This window comes from Varanus komodoensis, unplaced genomic scaffold (genome assembly GCF_004798865.1).
Source record: "Varanus komodoensis strain SLA01 unplaced genomic scaffold, ASM479886v1 scaffold1, whole genome shotgun sequence".
Lineage (NCBI taxonomy): Eukaryota > Metazoa > Chordata > Lepidosauria > Squamata > Varanidae > Varanus > Varanus komodoensis.
In genome coordinates, this window is record NW_025335268.1 from 59,577,979 (window position 1) to 59,592,043 (window position 14,065).

The window sequence follows — 14,065 nt, forward strand, 5'->3', positions numbered from 1 at the left end:
ACAATTCTGTTGGCAGTAAAGGATGTTTAGCTATGACCCCATGTGAAAAATCTCACAAATTTATAGTTGTCTCATGTTCATGAAAGAGTAAAACCTGAAGATCACTATGAATGAGTTGCTTTTGCCAGAATGAGTGGCTTCTGTCATTTAAATGGAAATTGATCTAATTTATATGCACACATAGCTTCTTTAGGCTGTTCATGTTAATTACATTATAGATTGTACCACTAATACTGGAAACTCTTGGGGCATTTTTATTTGGGGGAACCAATTTGCAATTCTTAGGCCTTTAAAAAATCAGATTGTTTGTGTGTAGCCTAATATTCCACTTGCCTAACTAGCTGTATGTTGAACTGTTGCCACGGCTTTGAAGAAAATTTATGTTTTGTGGAACAGTAGTGTATTCTTCCCATACATTTTCAAAACATTTGCTTTGAACTATCTATGTACCAAATGTTAAAATACTGCACTTTTTGCAGTACCTTAAGAATATTTGGGTACTTCCCTGGTGTCACTTAATGTGATAGGAAGCAAGAAGTAAGAAATCCCATTTTTGGGGGGAATGGGAATAGATATTTATATGATCTGGAATACTTTTTTCTTTAAATGGCTTCACTGTCAGACTTCCTGCACCATTTATATACATACTTTTTGAAAATGAAGTTATCAGAATTGCTGTCTCGGGCCAACTAACTGCATAAGAAATAGGCCATTACTCTGCTTGTCTCTAAGGGGAACTTAATTTTCAGAGTGTATATGCAACTAGATGTTGAAAAGAAGTTGAAAATGTTGTTTGGTATTAACATACAACTACAGAGCCTGCATAGTTATTTTTAATATCTTAATTTGTTTTGATTGTAAGACCACTCCAAGCTTGAAACAGGCCTTCATGAGGAAACACATATGGGAAGAGGATGTGGGACAGTATCCAAGTCATTTCCACAATCTGCCAATTCTTTAAAAGATGACATTAAATCCCAGTTCTAGAATAAGGTTTATTTCTGTTGCTTGTTTAGAAAACTGTACCTTTCACAAGTTTCATTTCTTCACCTTACCCTCCTCCCTCTAGTGCTATGATTTGTACACCACATTCTCAAGAATCTAAAAGTTTTGTGTCTGAGAACAAATACGAGCTTTGGTTCTCCTGCTTCCCCCACACAGATGCCCATTACCCCAAAAGCAGTGACTGGTACTCATTGGGGCCAGTGGGGTGGAAGGTAGAAAGGGGTTTGCCCCATGGCAGAAGCTCATTCTACTGAAAGAGCAAATTAACTCACACAAGTTAAATGCTCGATTATGACTATAAAACAAAGGATTTGTTCTCACCAGGCAGAAGGCAGAAGATCTTGAATCATACAACAACACAAAAGCACGACTTTGAACTCACATTTCTCTGCTCATCATCAGCAGCAACTTATTGCTGAGAAGAGGGATCAAAACAGCTGGGGAAAAATGGGAGGAAAAAGAAACCAATCCTAATAGTTTTAATGTTAATTGTTTTAAAATTATGTTAAATTCTTGAAAGTTAAAGGCTTTATATTATACTTCATCATACTGTCAACCGCCTAGAACACTCTGGTTCATGGGCCCTTTAGAATGTAATGAATAAATGTATTATAAATGTAAGCAGCTGAAGTGGGAGAGATTTGCAATCTTACCTTCTCTGCTTCTTGTCTAATGTTTGGAATTGCTCCAAGGCAAAAGTTCCTTTTGATGCTTGCTTCAGATTGACCTGATTTTTGCAGTTGAGGGGGGGGGGGGGGGTTACAGTTGATTTTTTTTTTAAATGAGCAGTTTCAGTCAACTTCCATGACATTTAATATGACCAGAAAAAATGGAAATAATGCTTTCTGTGAGAGATAAGCTGCATGATCAGCATCTACCCACCTCCCACTTTGAGCCCAGGGAGCTCACAATGGAAGAGCACAAAAACTACTTAAAAGTCACACAGTGTGACAGTTTGACTGTGGGAAAAGAAGATAGGGACACAAATATTCATCCATTAAAAATCTTATAACCTTCTGAGATAAAAGGGCAGGAAGTAGAAGATTGTATGTGTGTGTGGGGAGGGGAGGGGAGGGGAGAGGCAGGCAGGAGGAAGAGTTGCTGCTGTTCTTGTTTTGACATAGTTTCTTTCAATAGGACTTTTCTGCCTTTTAAGAAGATATCACAGAGGTGGGGGACTCGTGGCTCTCCAGATGTTGTTGAACAGGAACTGCCCTCAGTCCTATCCATCACAGTTAGTGATGAGAGATGATAGTAGTACAATTAAACAACATCTGGAGGGCCACAAGTTGCCTATCCATGCTTTACATCTGTGCTAAAGTCAAGAAATGCCTGGGAGGGCAAGTTTACTGAAGTGGTGAAGCTGAAAGTGGGAACTTAAAAGAGCCCTTCAGGGACTATGTAATAGAGTTCCACTCCCATGCTACTAGCTCCAATGCTGCAAGTTAAGGAGTCTTGGGGGACTTGGTTATTATTTTGAGGAAGGGGGACATAGACAGAGGGGAAATAACCTAACATGGCCTGCAGATGCTGGTTATGTGCTAGGGGGAGTTACCCTAATAATAAGCAATCTTGGCTGTATAGTTGGACTCATTCATTTGGGGTGCGGTTGATGCTACTTGAATATGTGTTTCTTAAGCAGTTTATATAAAAATACACAGAAGCAATATAAAAACCACTGTTAAATAAAAATAGAAGACATTAAAACATTACACAAACCACAGTACAGAGAAAGTGGCGTAGGGCCACAAAGTTGGCGCCTGGTTTGCAGGGGATGCCATATGAGGCGAGACTGAGGGAACTGGGTCTCTTCAGCCTGGAGAAGGGGAGACTCAGAGGGGATCTGTTGGCTACATACAGGTATGTGAGGGGATGTCACATGGAGATGGGTAGAGACCTGTTCTCCCCTGCAGAGGAAGGCAGGAGGTGCTCCAGCGGAGCAAAGCTCAGGGAGTCAAGGTTCCATTTGGATACCAGGAAGCATTTCCTGGTGGTCAGGTCCCCAAGGGTATGGAATGGGCTTCCACGGGAGGTGGTTGAGGCCCCATTGGTGAGGGTGTTCAAAGATAGGCTGGACATGCACATGGTGGGCATGTCATGAGTGGAGCTGGCTGGAATCGGGGGTCAGACTAGATGGCCCGGGAGGTCCCTTCTGACTCGCTCTGTTTCTATGTTTCTATGAAATGCAATCAGAAGTCAAGAAATACAGGAATTTTCTGAAAGAGTACATTCTAAGCATGACGTACAGCTTGGAAATTATCATTGATGGGGTTACATGTTGTTTGCAGTAGAAATCCATTAAACATCAAGTAATTATTATTTCCTCTTTTCCCCCCTTTTAAACTCCAGGAAAAGTTTTCTAATTACTGAAGGTGTCTTGGCACAGTTTTGCTTTTATATATTTTGCTTTTCAGAAAATATATGCAAATGTATTCAAACTGTAAACAAGCAGGGGGGGAAAGAAAAAGTACAATATCTTATCAGTGTAATATCTTGGTTATAAAGATGTTTCTTGGTATAGAACCTAAACAATGCTTATCTTTAACACAGTGATCCTATACAATTACCAGTGTGTTTGTACTTCAAGTTAATAAGTATGTAAGATTATGAATTTTGGGTTTTGGATTTTTTTAGTTTGAATATGCAAATATATCCTCAAATGGCTCTCATTACATAATTATAGCTACAAATTATTGGTTTAACAGGTCTGTAAGTGGGAGGACATGTTCTTCTACAATGTTTGCATTAGACTAAACACTTATTATCTTCTGCCCAGCCTATTTCCCTTATGAGGATGTTTCTTTGGATTTTCATACTATGAATGTTATCATGGCTTCTTATTTCTGAGCCTGAACCAGCAGTTTTTGCCATTCTTTCACTGTCACTTGAGCAACTCCTGGAAAAAGGATTTATAAACTGCAGCTTGCATCTTCGAGTTAAATCGTATAGTGAGATGTTGCTGGGCTGCAACTCCCATGTGTACTGCCAGTGGTTAAAGCATGATGGAAGTTGTCATCCTACAGCATCTAAAGGGCCACAGACCGTGCTTAGGCTAGCAGAACTAATGTGGATTACCTCAGGAGTGAAGTGCCTGGATATAGGTCACTTTATTTGCAGCCAGTTCATGGAATGCCATGCACAGCACTAAAATTCACACATGTGAGAATTCCTGCTCCATCACCCGAGCAAACCTCAGTTTGTGGAAACTATGCATAATCTTTGTTTCACCCCACACTGCAAAGAAGAGCTTAGTTGGAACTCAAACCATTTTGATGCAACAGACCCTCCTGCTCCAATGCCAAAGGGGAGAAGTCTAGTGGTGAATGCATGTTTATACAAAGTCTGTCCCAACCTTTCTGGCCCTTTGTCAATGTTTCTGCTTGTTAATTTTGTGAAAAGGCTATATGTCTGCTCCTGTTGTTGCTGACTGCCTTGCAACTGTAAATCATTGGTTTTACGGTAGCTAAAGAGATGTGCCGCTCATTGAGCATTGATGACTGATGGATCCTCCCCTTCTGGATCCTCCTCTGGTCATCTGAGACTACCAGTCTCAATGGCTGTGCTGGCTTCTCATGCTGTGCTTCTTCAGTTGTAGCCAGAACTTCAACTCCTTCTACCTCCCCTGCCTGCTCCCTCGGAAAGCCAGCAAAGGAGGGTTCCTTGGTTCTGTGAAGCAGTTGAAACATTTTCACTTGGCATCTTCTTTGCTATATTTTAGATGGCAGGTCCTGTCCTCATTGCTTAATGACATACTAAGTTGAGGGCTGGAGATAGTTACTATGCTCCTGCCCTCACTTGAGACAATTTGGGAAGAAATGCCGCCTCAAGCCAAGTTCAATTTACAGGTATTGCAGTTCTTAGTGCTAATGAGTGACTGCATCATAAGCATAGCTAGGCAATATTGTGTTGTGCTTGCTGCTACTCTGCATCCAGAGAAGACTGCCTGGGTACTATAGAGAGGAGAGCCCTGTTATGGTATGGAGGGAAGATCTCCATACGTTCTGTGTATGTTGTTACTGAAAGGGGCCAGGATAGATGCTGGGAAAGCAGGAAGGGAATACCTAGACATATTGCTGACTCAAATCAGAATACTTGTTGCTATGCGCCAGGTTCTAGGGACTTTAAAATATTTGTAAATGGGGACATGAATAACGTGGGCATACTGGAATCAATTGTTTGTGCATTCAGTTTGATGTTCTAGAAGTTGGGAGTGTGATGAGTCACCTGGTAGAAGAACTTCTCAGAAGAATACAAAGAGTACATTTGGTCCTGATTGCAGAATGGTGTGAATTCCTGTCCAACTGGAAACCAGGAGCACTGTTTTTTCAGGTGTTCTCTCTCTTCTTCCTTGACCAGTTCCAGAAGATTGTACTAGGCTGTTGTAGTGCATAACAACTGGAGGGTACCAGCACGCTTATTGAGGGTATACATGTACCTCAGGGTGAGGTTATCCAGAATGATTATAATAATGGTCAGTTTAGACAGGTCAAACAGCTGCATAATGGCTTCTTGCAGAAACTTGGTCCAAACAAGACCATGGTCAGTGGCATCAGATCTGTCCTAGATGTGTTGCACTCCCTCTGAAGGTGTTGCACTCTGAAGCTTGGACCTTTTTAGATGGAACATCACTGCTGGATGTGCAGGTTGTCTCTGTAGCTTTAAAATGCCTTTCATTAGGTTCAGATTTTTGGAAAAAGATGTTCTGCCCACATTGATCTACTCTTTAATAACATCCAGGCTGGATTACTGTAACACACGCTATTGCATGGAGGACTTCCTCTGGTAAGCATTCAGGATCTCCAGATGGCACAGAACGTTGTTGCCAGATTGTTCTAGGCATTCGGTGCTGGTTAGCATAGGATGCCAGAGTTAAAAGATCACCACAGATTGCGGATTTGTTTCTGGATGCAATTCAAAGTGCTGGTCTTAGCCATGAAAACCCTAAATAGCCTTGGATGCAGTCATCCAAAAGAATGTCTTTTTCCATTCAAAGCTGTCAGTCTGGAATCCCTCATTTGGTTGTTCCTACCTTTGGATACTGCTGAGATCATGAGATCACGATTCCTAGACATGTTCACTTGGCATTTTCTTTGCTATATTTTCCATGTCAGGTCCTGTCCTTATTGCTTAATAGCATCTAAGATGCTTTTAATTAACTTTCTGCTGATATACTGATGTTTTAGTAGCTGGTATTTTTTACTTATCTACTGCTTCTGAACTTTTCAATGAATGCATGATGTTTTGTATCTTACCCTTTTCTTATTGTGTTTTGTTGTGAACTATATATCTCATTGTCCACTTTGTTCTTTTGTTTATGCCAATGTTGCAGTCACCATTGTGGTTCCTGTAGGCACCACGGTGTCCATGGATGCATCTCAGATGCATCATTTTCCCTGGCCCAACTGATTTCATTTTTTAACATTTGTATATGTTAAGAAAATATTGGGAGACTGCAGAATATCTCTTGACCCCATGTGGTATTCTTGCTTCCAAGCCTAATCAGTTTGTTTTCTGGTAGTGTAGCAAAAACTATGGGTTCAAAAGAATATTTTTATATTTTAGAGCTCAGATTCCATTTATGCCTTGTACTTAGGTTTTTGGGATAGTTCTTTTTCTTTTAGCATTCTGGGAAATGGATATTTTGTGACCTGCCTCACCTGTCATGGCACCCATTTTGTGAATAGGCAAGCCCCAATGATAGCCATTTTGTGAAAACTCCCATAGTACTCTAAAAATTCCCATGCCCACCAACCAAAAGGACTTGGAACCCCTGTGCTAATGGGAAGAGCATTTCACCCATGAAAAGGGCAAGCACAGCAGGTGTTCACCCAGCTCCTTCTGTGTGAGGAAGCTATATAATTGCCATCATGTGTCAGCATTTTCTGAATCCAAAACAAGCAGCTGAGCATGCCTCATGCATGCTTGTGCACTGATTTTGGACTGCAAGTTACAGCCATGTCACTTTCCAAGAAAGGAATGAAGCCATCTTACGTTGTGAGTAAGAGCCTGGTGAAGATGTTGCAAGTCCCAAAAGCCTCTTGGTACAGAAATGAATCTGTATATTTCCAAAATATGCAGAAGAAATCAGGCACAACAAAATAGCCAGGATCCATTCATCAACAGGAAGTTGCTGGGAGATGGCACTGTCTGTAACCTTGAGAACTTAGTTATCTTCAAAGTGATTATTGCATTACATGAAAACAATAGTAGAATACACAAAATGTCAAACAGTACAAATGTCTGGGCAAAATCAAGTGCTGAAAAATGGAAAAGGGTATATTAAGAAGACTGGTTTGGTTAGGCTGGTTAAAGCTTTAGTAAGAAGAAGAAAAACTCTGAAAAGGTTATTTCTGATTTACAGGGCAACACTATGCATAGCTATGCAGCAGTAAATTCCACTGAGTTCCACAGTACTTTCTCCTAGGTAAGCATATATAGAGTTGTACCTGAAAAGGCTTTAAAGCTATCATCTTATACACACCTGGGAGCAAAATCCCATTAAACACAGTAAAATGTACTCCTAAGTGGTCATGCATAGGGCTGAGCTGTAATTCAGTTAAGCAAAATTTCACAAAAAGACACTGAACAGTTCCATTGCTGTGATGTTCTAACAGTAAAAACCCTGGTGCACTGAACCTGGCTGCAGCTTTTGTGTTTCATTTTCTGCTATAAGCTGCCCATCTCCACTCTGCATTTTGGTTTAATTGTTACACTCTTTGTACACTGTATTTTGCCCTACATTGTAGAACTGCCTTATCTCTTTTGCCTTTTAAAATTGTGAGTGAAGGGAAGGGTGTCCATCACTAGAGATTCTAGGCAAGTGTGACATTTTATTAGTTCTACTGTAAAGGAGGCAGCTGTGCCTTGTCTGTTCACTGATGCTTGATGTGCTCGGTATCTGTGAATTAAGCTGAAGTTAACTCATTCTATTGCTGGTAAAAATGAATTTGACTCCTGAAACGCATGTGTGTACTGTCCTTCGTTTTCTGTCACGCAACTTGGTGATATTTGGTGTTTAAATCCACCCCTATACACTAGATGCCTGAAAAGGCCTTTTTGAAGAAGTAACATAAATCAGTAAGATCTCTGACTTTGAAATCACAGAGTGTGACATTCAGGCTTTGCACCTTGGAATGTGTGAAGATTAATACTGTGACTTTGTGGGTTATGTTGGACCTGGCATAACAAAGAATATGCACCAGGATATCTTTATAATTTTGTGGGGAGGGGGCTGCTGGCTTTGATGGCCTGCAGAGGGCTTTTTCCTAGGGTAAACCAAATGTGTTCTGTATGTGCTCAATGGACCTGGTTCAGTCTCTGGCATTATCAATCGAAGGCTCTCAAGTAGCATCTGAGCAAACCCTTGAAGAATTGATTCCAAATAATGAAACAGTGGCCTAATTTAGAATAAGGAAGCTTTGAAGCTACTGAACTTGTTTTAACCACATAGTCCAATGCATGCCTTAGGTGAACTGTTGGCCAGGGAAAGAATATGGTGCAAATTAGTTTTTCTTCTCTGCGCTATGTTTTGCCAGTGCATTCTGGAATCATTCATGTTTCTTCATTCAGGCATGAACTACATGTGATTTTAAAGTTACAGCAACTGTGTCTTTTATCCTTTTTCTACTGTAAGCAGAGAACCTCTAATCTTGTTTAGGACCCTTCTGTGAGTGGGGGTAGGGGCTTTTGCCACCATCCCAGCTGAAGCTCCAATCCAGAGTGGGTCTCCTACACCTGCAATTAAAAAAAAAAAAAAGTAGTGATCCTAGTAGAACCACTATTTTGGCAATAAAAATTGCAGTATGGGGGACCAAGTTTACATTGGGACAATAAGTGGGAGAAGGACTAAAGCCCCTTTCCCGTGTTTGCTGTGGAGTGGGGCCTCTGCACTGACTCTGTGCTTTGCCCACAATCTTTGTTAATGTTCTGTGTCCTTATCATACTTATTATACTTTTAGCAAGAGCTCAGTGGAAGTGCACCTGCTGCTAGGCTCTGTGATGTCTTCTGATGCCTTCCCACTTTGTAATGTGTGACACATGCAAACACATACCTCCAGTTTTCCTGTTCTCTTTTCAATAAGAGGTCCTATCATGGAAACACTTTTATACACAAGGGTCTTTTTTCACCTCAATGGAGATGGAAGAGAGGTGTCTTGACAATTTTTTGCATTAAGCTACCTGGGGAACAATTTCTGTTCTCAGGCAGAGCCGTCTGTCTGGTTAGTTTTCTGAGTGACTGTTCCCTCGAGGTTTCTTTTGTCCTTTTTGCCTAGCAGTGCCACAACTTCTCAGTGCCTCCAGAGAGGGAAACTGAAGCTGCACTTCAGTTCAAGGGATAAGTTGCAGCATCTGCAAGTTGGAGTAGATTAATCTGGCAATTTCAAACTTGCCTTTGAAAAAAAAGCACAGTGGCTCTCAGGGCAGTATCCGTAAGGGAGCTCCACTTAGCTGCCCCATATCATCTCATTTTGGGGCTTTCTCCTGGAAGCACTAAATTACTTTTCTGCAAAGTGTGGACACTGCTGGCAGAAAGGTGCTAGCAGGACTGGCCACCCACAAAATGAAGTGGCAGCAGGCCCCATAAGTAGAGAGGCAGCATTGGATATTCCCCTCAGATTGTAAGAAGGATATTGGACATGTCTTGTGGGGCATATATTGTGTGTTTGTGGATGAAGTTCCAGGATAGAAGAGAATTCTTCCTGGGTAGTACCTCCTTCAATTCCACACACATGCTAGCAAAAATATGTGTAAATGTAATGTCTCCCAGCAGTGGGCCATCATGGATTCCGGTTGTATTTGTGAGTAGCATTACACACTCAATGTCCCATGTTATTTGAGAAGAGAGTTTATAATGCTGCTGCTTCTGGTTTTTTTTCTTTTTTTCTTTTTTTGGTCAGTGGCACTGCTATTGAGGAGCAAAAATCTGGTGGAACTGGTCCTCTATTCACTTTTCCAATAAACAAGGCAAGCCTGTAGGGCAACCTAGGTGACCCTCAACAGAACTGCTGCAGGAACTGCTGCAATGTGCAGAGCATTCCTGAGCATATTTACTTACAAGTACCATATTTTTCCATGTATAAGACGCTACTTTTTCTTAAAAACATTTACCTAAAAATGGAGGTGCATCTTATACATGGAGGGCCAAGAGGAGAACCGTGGGTATGCTTGGGGGGCGGGGGAGGCGAAGTGGTGCACGTGAGCGGCCGCAGTTTACTCGCTCAGAGATCGGTAGGAAAAGTGGGAGGCATGCTATACATGGGGGTGTCTTATAGACGGAGAAATATGGTGATTCCCACCTGATAGTTAAATGGTTCTTCCTTAATTGAAAATAATAAGCATATTGCCATAAATTCTGCCAATGTGGCTGCTTAAAGGATAGGTGGAATTGATAATGGGTGGAGTGTAGGTTCTTGGGGTCAGCAGGCATGGGCCCTTCTGAATCAATGTGCCTTCATCAGTTTTTCATCTTTGCCGACCCCTGATGTTGAGCTTTACTTTGGGGAGAGACTCATGGGCTAAATAGCCCTTTGGTGTGATCCAGCTATAGTTTGTCATTGCCTCTGAGTGTGGAAAAGCTATGTTTGCTCAAGCCATAGTTTACTGTCTTTGGATGCAACAACAAACAGGGACTTGGCACTAACTAGAAAAAGAAGCTGCTAATATCTTCTCTTTCTTTCTGGGAGAAGGGAAGATGTAACATGCTTGGCCAAGGCTTACTGCTGCTCTTTCTCAGGCTTCAGAATCATGGTTTGAAGGGCCCACCAAACACAGCCGTAGATTTCCAGTTTTAATGCGAACTCTCAAGTTCAATCAACTTTAATCAGTTAAGCTGTTTGCTGCCGTGCATGACTTGATGACATTTCAAACACGCTGATAGACAGTTTAAAGTCAATTATTACTGTAGCATATTTGCATGTGTCAGTACTAATTAGCATGTTCCATATTTATTAAGTTGAAGCAGAGTACAAAAAGATGGTGATAGAGTTCAGCTGTATTCAACATTTTTGTCCATGCATGCATATGTACTTCTGAATATAAACATAAATATTATTTCTTAAGTAAAGGAACTTTAAAATCTTCACTCAGTCCTGTAGAGATTTATGAATTGTTCTCTTAGTATCCTCTGGTCCTCCTAAGTATGCTTGATACCTTCATAAGTTTTGAAGTCCCACCACAAGTTTTTGGGTTGCAGTTGGCAAAGATTAGTGATTTGTCATCAGAATACCCAGGCTGATGCCGAATGCGACATGTTCAGTGACATTTGTATCTATCTTGTATCTCTTTCTAGTCTGAAGTATAAAACAAAATGTACGTCTACAAATTTGAATATCTTGGAAAGTTTCTGACATCCTTGCTCTCAAACAAGAAAGTTTTGATTCATGGGGACCCTCCTTTTGCCCCCAAATAATTAGAGAGCAAAGATGGATAGCAGGATTCTCTCAGGTTGCCAACAAATTTTAACAGCATGGGATGAACATTCATGTTGACAGCATTTAGACTAAAGAGAAATTATAGGCCAAATTCTTTAGCCTGCAAGTTGTATGCCCTGTGTTGTAGCTTAAATAACCAGTTTAAATGGGATTGGAAGAGGACATCCTGCCAAAGATGCTTTAAGTTGCAGAGGAAGCTCTGAATAGCTTTTTTTGGTTGCAATGAAATGAATCAAATAGTTCCCAACTCAGTGAGACCTAATTTAATCAGACATGGATTGCACTGTTAGAGTCCAAGGGACCCTCTCAAGTAGGTCAGGTGAAAGAATGAATGCTTACAGATTCTAGGAAGATAAATGATCACTTCTGAAACTGTGTGGAAATAGTTTTCTAACTAATACAGAAATATAATTTAGTTTCAGAATCAGTAGGACCGCCATTTTGTAATTCCATATCTTTCCAGTCTTAATTCTTGCAACAATGGCACTTAACAAAAGGAATCTCATGTGAGCTCAGAAGAAAATTGCAGTTTAATCTTTTGATCATGCATAGTTTTTCTAGCCATATAACTGATTTGTTTCTTTTATCTTATGTGTAGGTATTCTTCAGTGGGTGAAACTGATAGACAATTTTGACGCAGAGTATGACTACATCACCAATGAGGGAACTACGTTCACCTTCAAGACGAACCGTCATGCTCCAAACTATCAATTAATTAATATTGATTTTAGTGATCCTGAGGAATCCAAGTGGAAAGTGCTGGTTCCGGAACATGGGAGGGATGTGCTGGGTAAGAATATTCACCTGTAATCATCTGCAGAAAGGAAGAAAGCACACTTGCCAACTATTGGGATGTTAAGTGAATAGGACCTTGAAGTTAATTGCTATGCGGTGCCAAGGTCAGAAAATAAGCAATATCTGTAAGGCAAATAGCATCATTGTGTATTCCCAGCTTTTATGCAACTGTGACTGCTATATGAATCACAAATGATAGATGTTTTTGTTCTCGTGACATTTGAGGAGCATCTTTTGAGAGTGGGGTGGCATTACAATATCTGTCTTCTCTGTTTAGTTGTTTAAGTAGGGTTATTTTTATTGGGAGGGGGATAATACTCATTGAATAACAGGACAAGATACACCTTCCAAGCACTGTTAAAAATGAATGAGCCTCGGGCTTTTTTTATTGCTGGACTCCTGTATGCCAAAAGAATCATATAAATAGTAATCAGTTGATCTCGTTTCTAGTGAGAATGCCTCATTTCTAAAGAGCAAGTAGTCCTAATCCTAAAAGGCCAGCTTGCCACTGTGTCACAATGCTTTAGTCACTTCTAAGATGCAGTTTGGAAAGATGTAATTATAGAAGAAGGCAGTTAATAATTTATTGCTCTGAAAGCTTTGCAGTCAAGTGATTTTTTGATTTTTACCTGATAGAAAAATGACATGTTAATGAAATGTCTTATGCAAAAGCAGGATGTATAAGAATTCAAAGGTTAAGTGGTTACTTAGCATAAAGTGATTCATTGCTCTACTGTCATCTTCATATGACACTATTGTACACAAATTCTAGGAAGCCTGGCAATTGTAAATGTTCTGCTGGGCTGTTTTATTGTTTTTATTAGGGACATAGCTGCTTCTTGTTACATTGCATTTATATCCTGCCTTTCTTCCTCTGACCTGTACAAAGCTTGCAAATGAAGTTGAGCACACAAACTGTCAGGATTTCATTCAGTTTTATACCCAGTTAGCATGTCTCTTTTGTGCATATAAACGAAAAGTGCAACACAAATATATAGCATAAATATTTGGTTTTGCAATCAGGTTTTAGCTAAAGAAAAACTAACTAACTAACTAAATAAATAAATAAATAAATAAATAACAGAGCTAAAGAAAAACAAAATACTGTTTTAAAATGACCAAATGGATGAAATGGGCGAAAGGGGCTTGTAATTTATAAACATAAGGTACTCCTAGAATGACTAGGCAAACTGCTTTGTGGAACTTTTACTCATTACAATAAACAGGCCATTATAGGGCATTATACAACAGTATAGAAGAAATTGGTTTCCTGTTTTTTGTTTTGTTTTGTTTTGTTTTGTTTTTGGAATATTTCTCAAGTATGAACCATGTTGATGTTTCCATAATATCCTCAACAGCCAATATAAGGATACGGGAAAACCTTACAAAAATAGGGGAGATCAAGATTTAGGTACATGGAAGTGGACTGGTGGAACTTTTTATGGGAGGGAAGGAGGCTTGCACCCCTGTTCCTGAACTCTCTGCTTAGACTGAAGCCCTGCATGTCGACAGCTGTGTTTGAGGGAAGAACCAGATGCTGGCTCTTCCTTTCTGCAGTTGTCTCGTACGACAGTCTTCTCACTGACTGCTATCTTTGCCAGGCCCAGATGGGAAGTTTCAGTAACAACAATGCAGAGTGCAGACAAATTGCCAAAACATATCTTTATATTTAATGCTCTGCTTACATGAATATATTTTCATAGGATAAATCTAGGAGACTTTCAGTACCTCCATGAACATTAATTTTCACTTATATTTAGGAGTTAAGGTAACCTGTATAACTATGTTTTAAAATAAGGATTTCATTTAGGGAAAACGGCTTTTTTCCTATGAAC

The 14,065-nt window shown here is 40.2% G+C and overlaps 1 protein-coding gene across 1 annotated transcript in view; it reads left to right on the top strand.

Moving 5' to 3' along the window:
* Nucleotides 1–14,065, top strand: part of LOC123021930 (prolyl endopeptidase) — a 72,506-nt gene that overhangs the window by 26,003 nt on the left and 32,438 nt on the right. Inside the window, exon 8 of the mRNA XM_044427192.1 lies at nucleotides 12,034–12,225. Coding sequence (XP_044283127.1) covers nucleotides 12,034–12,225 — 192 coding nt within the window. The remainder of the gene's footprint in view (nucleotides 1–12,033; nucleotides 12,226–14,065) is intronic.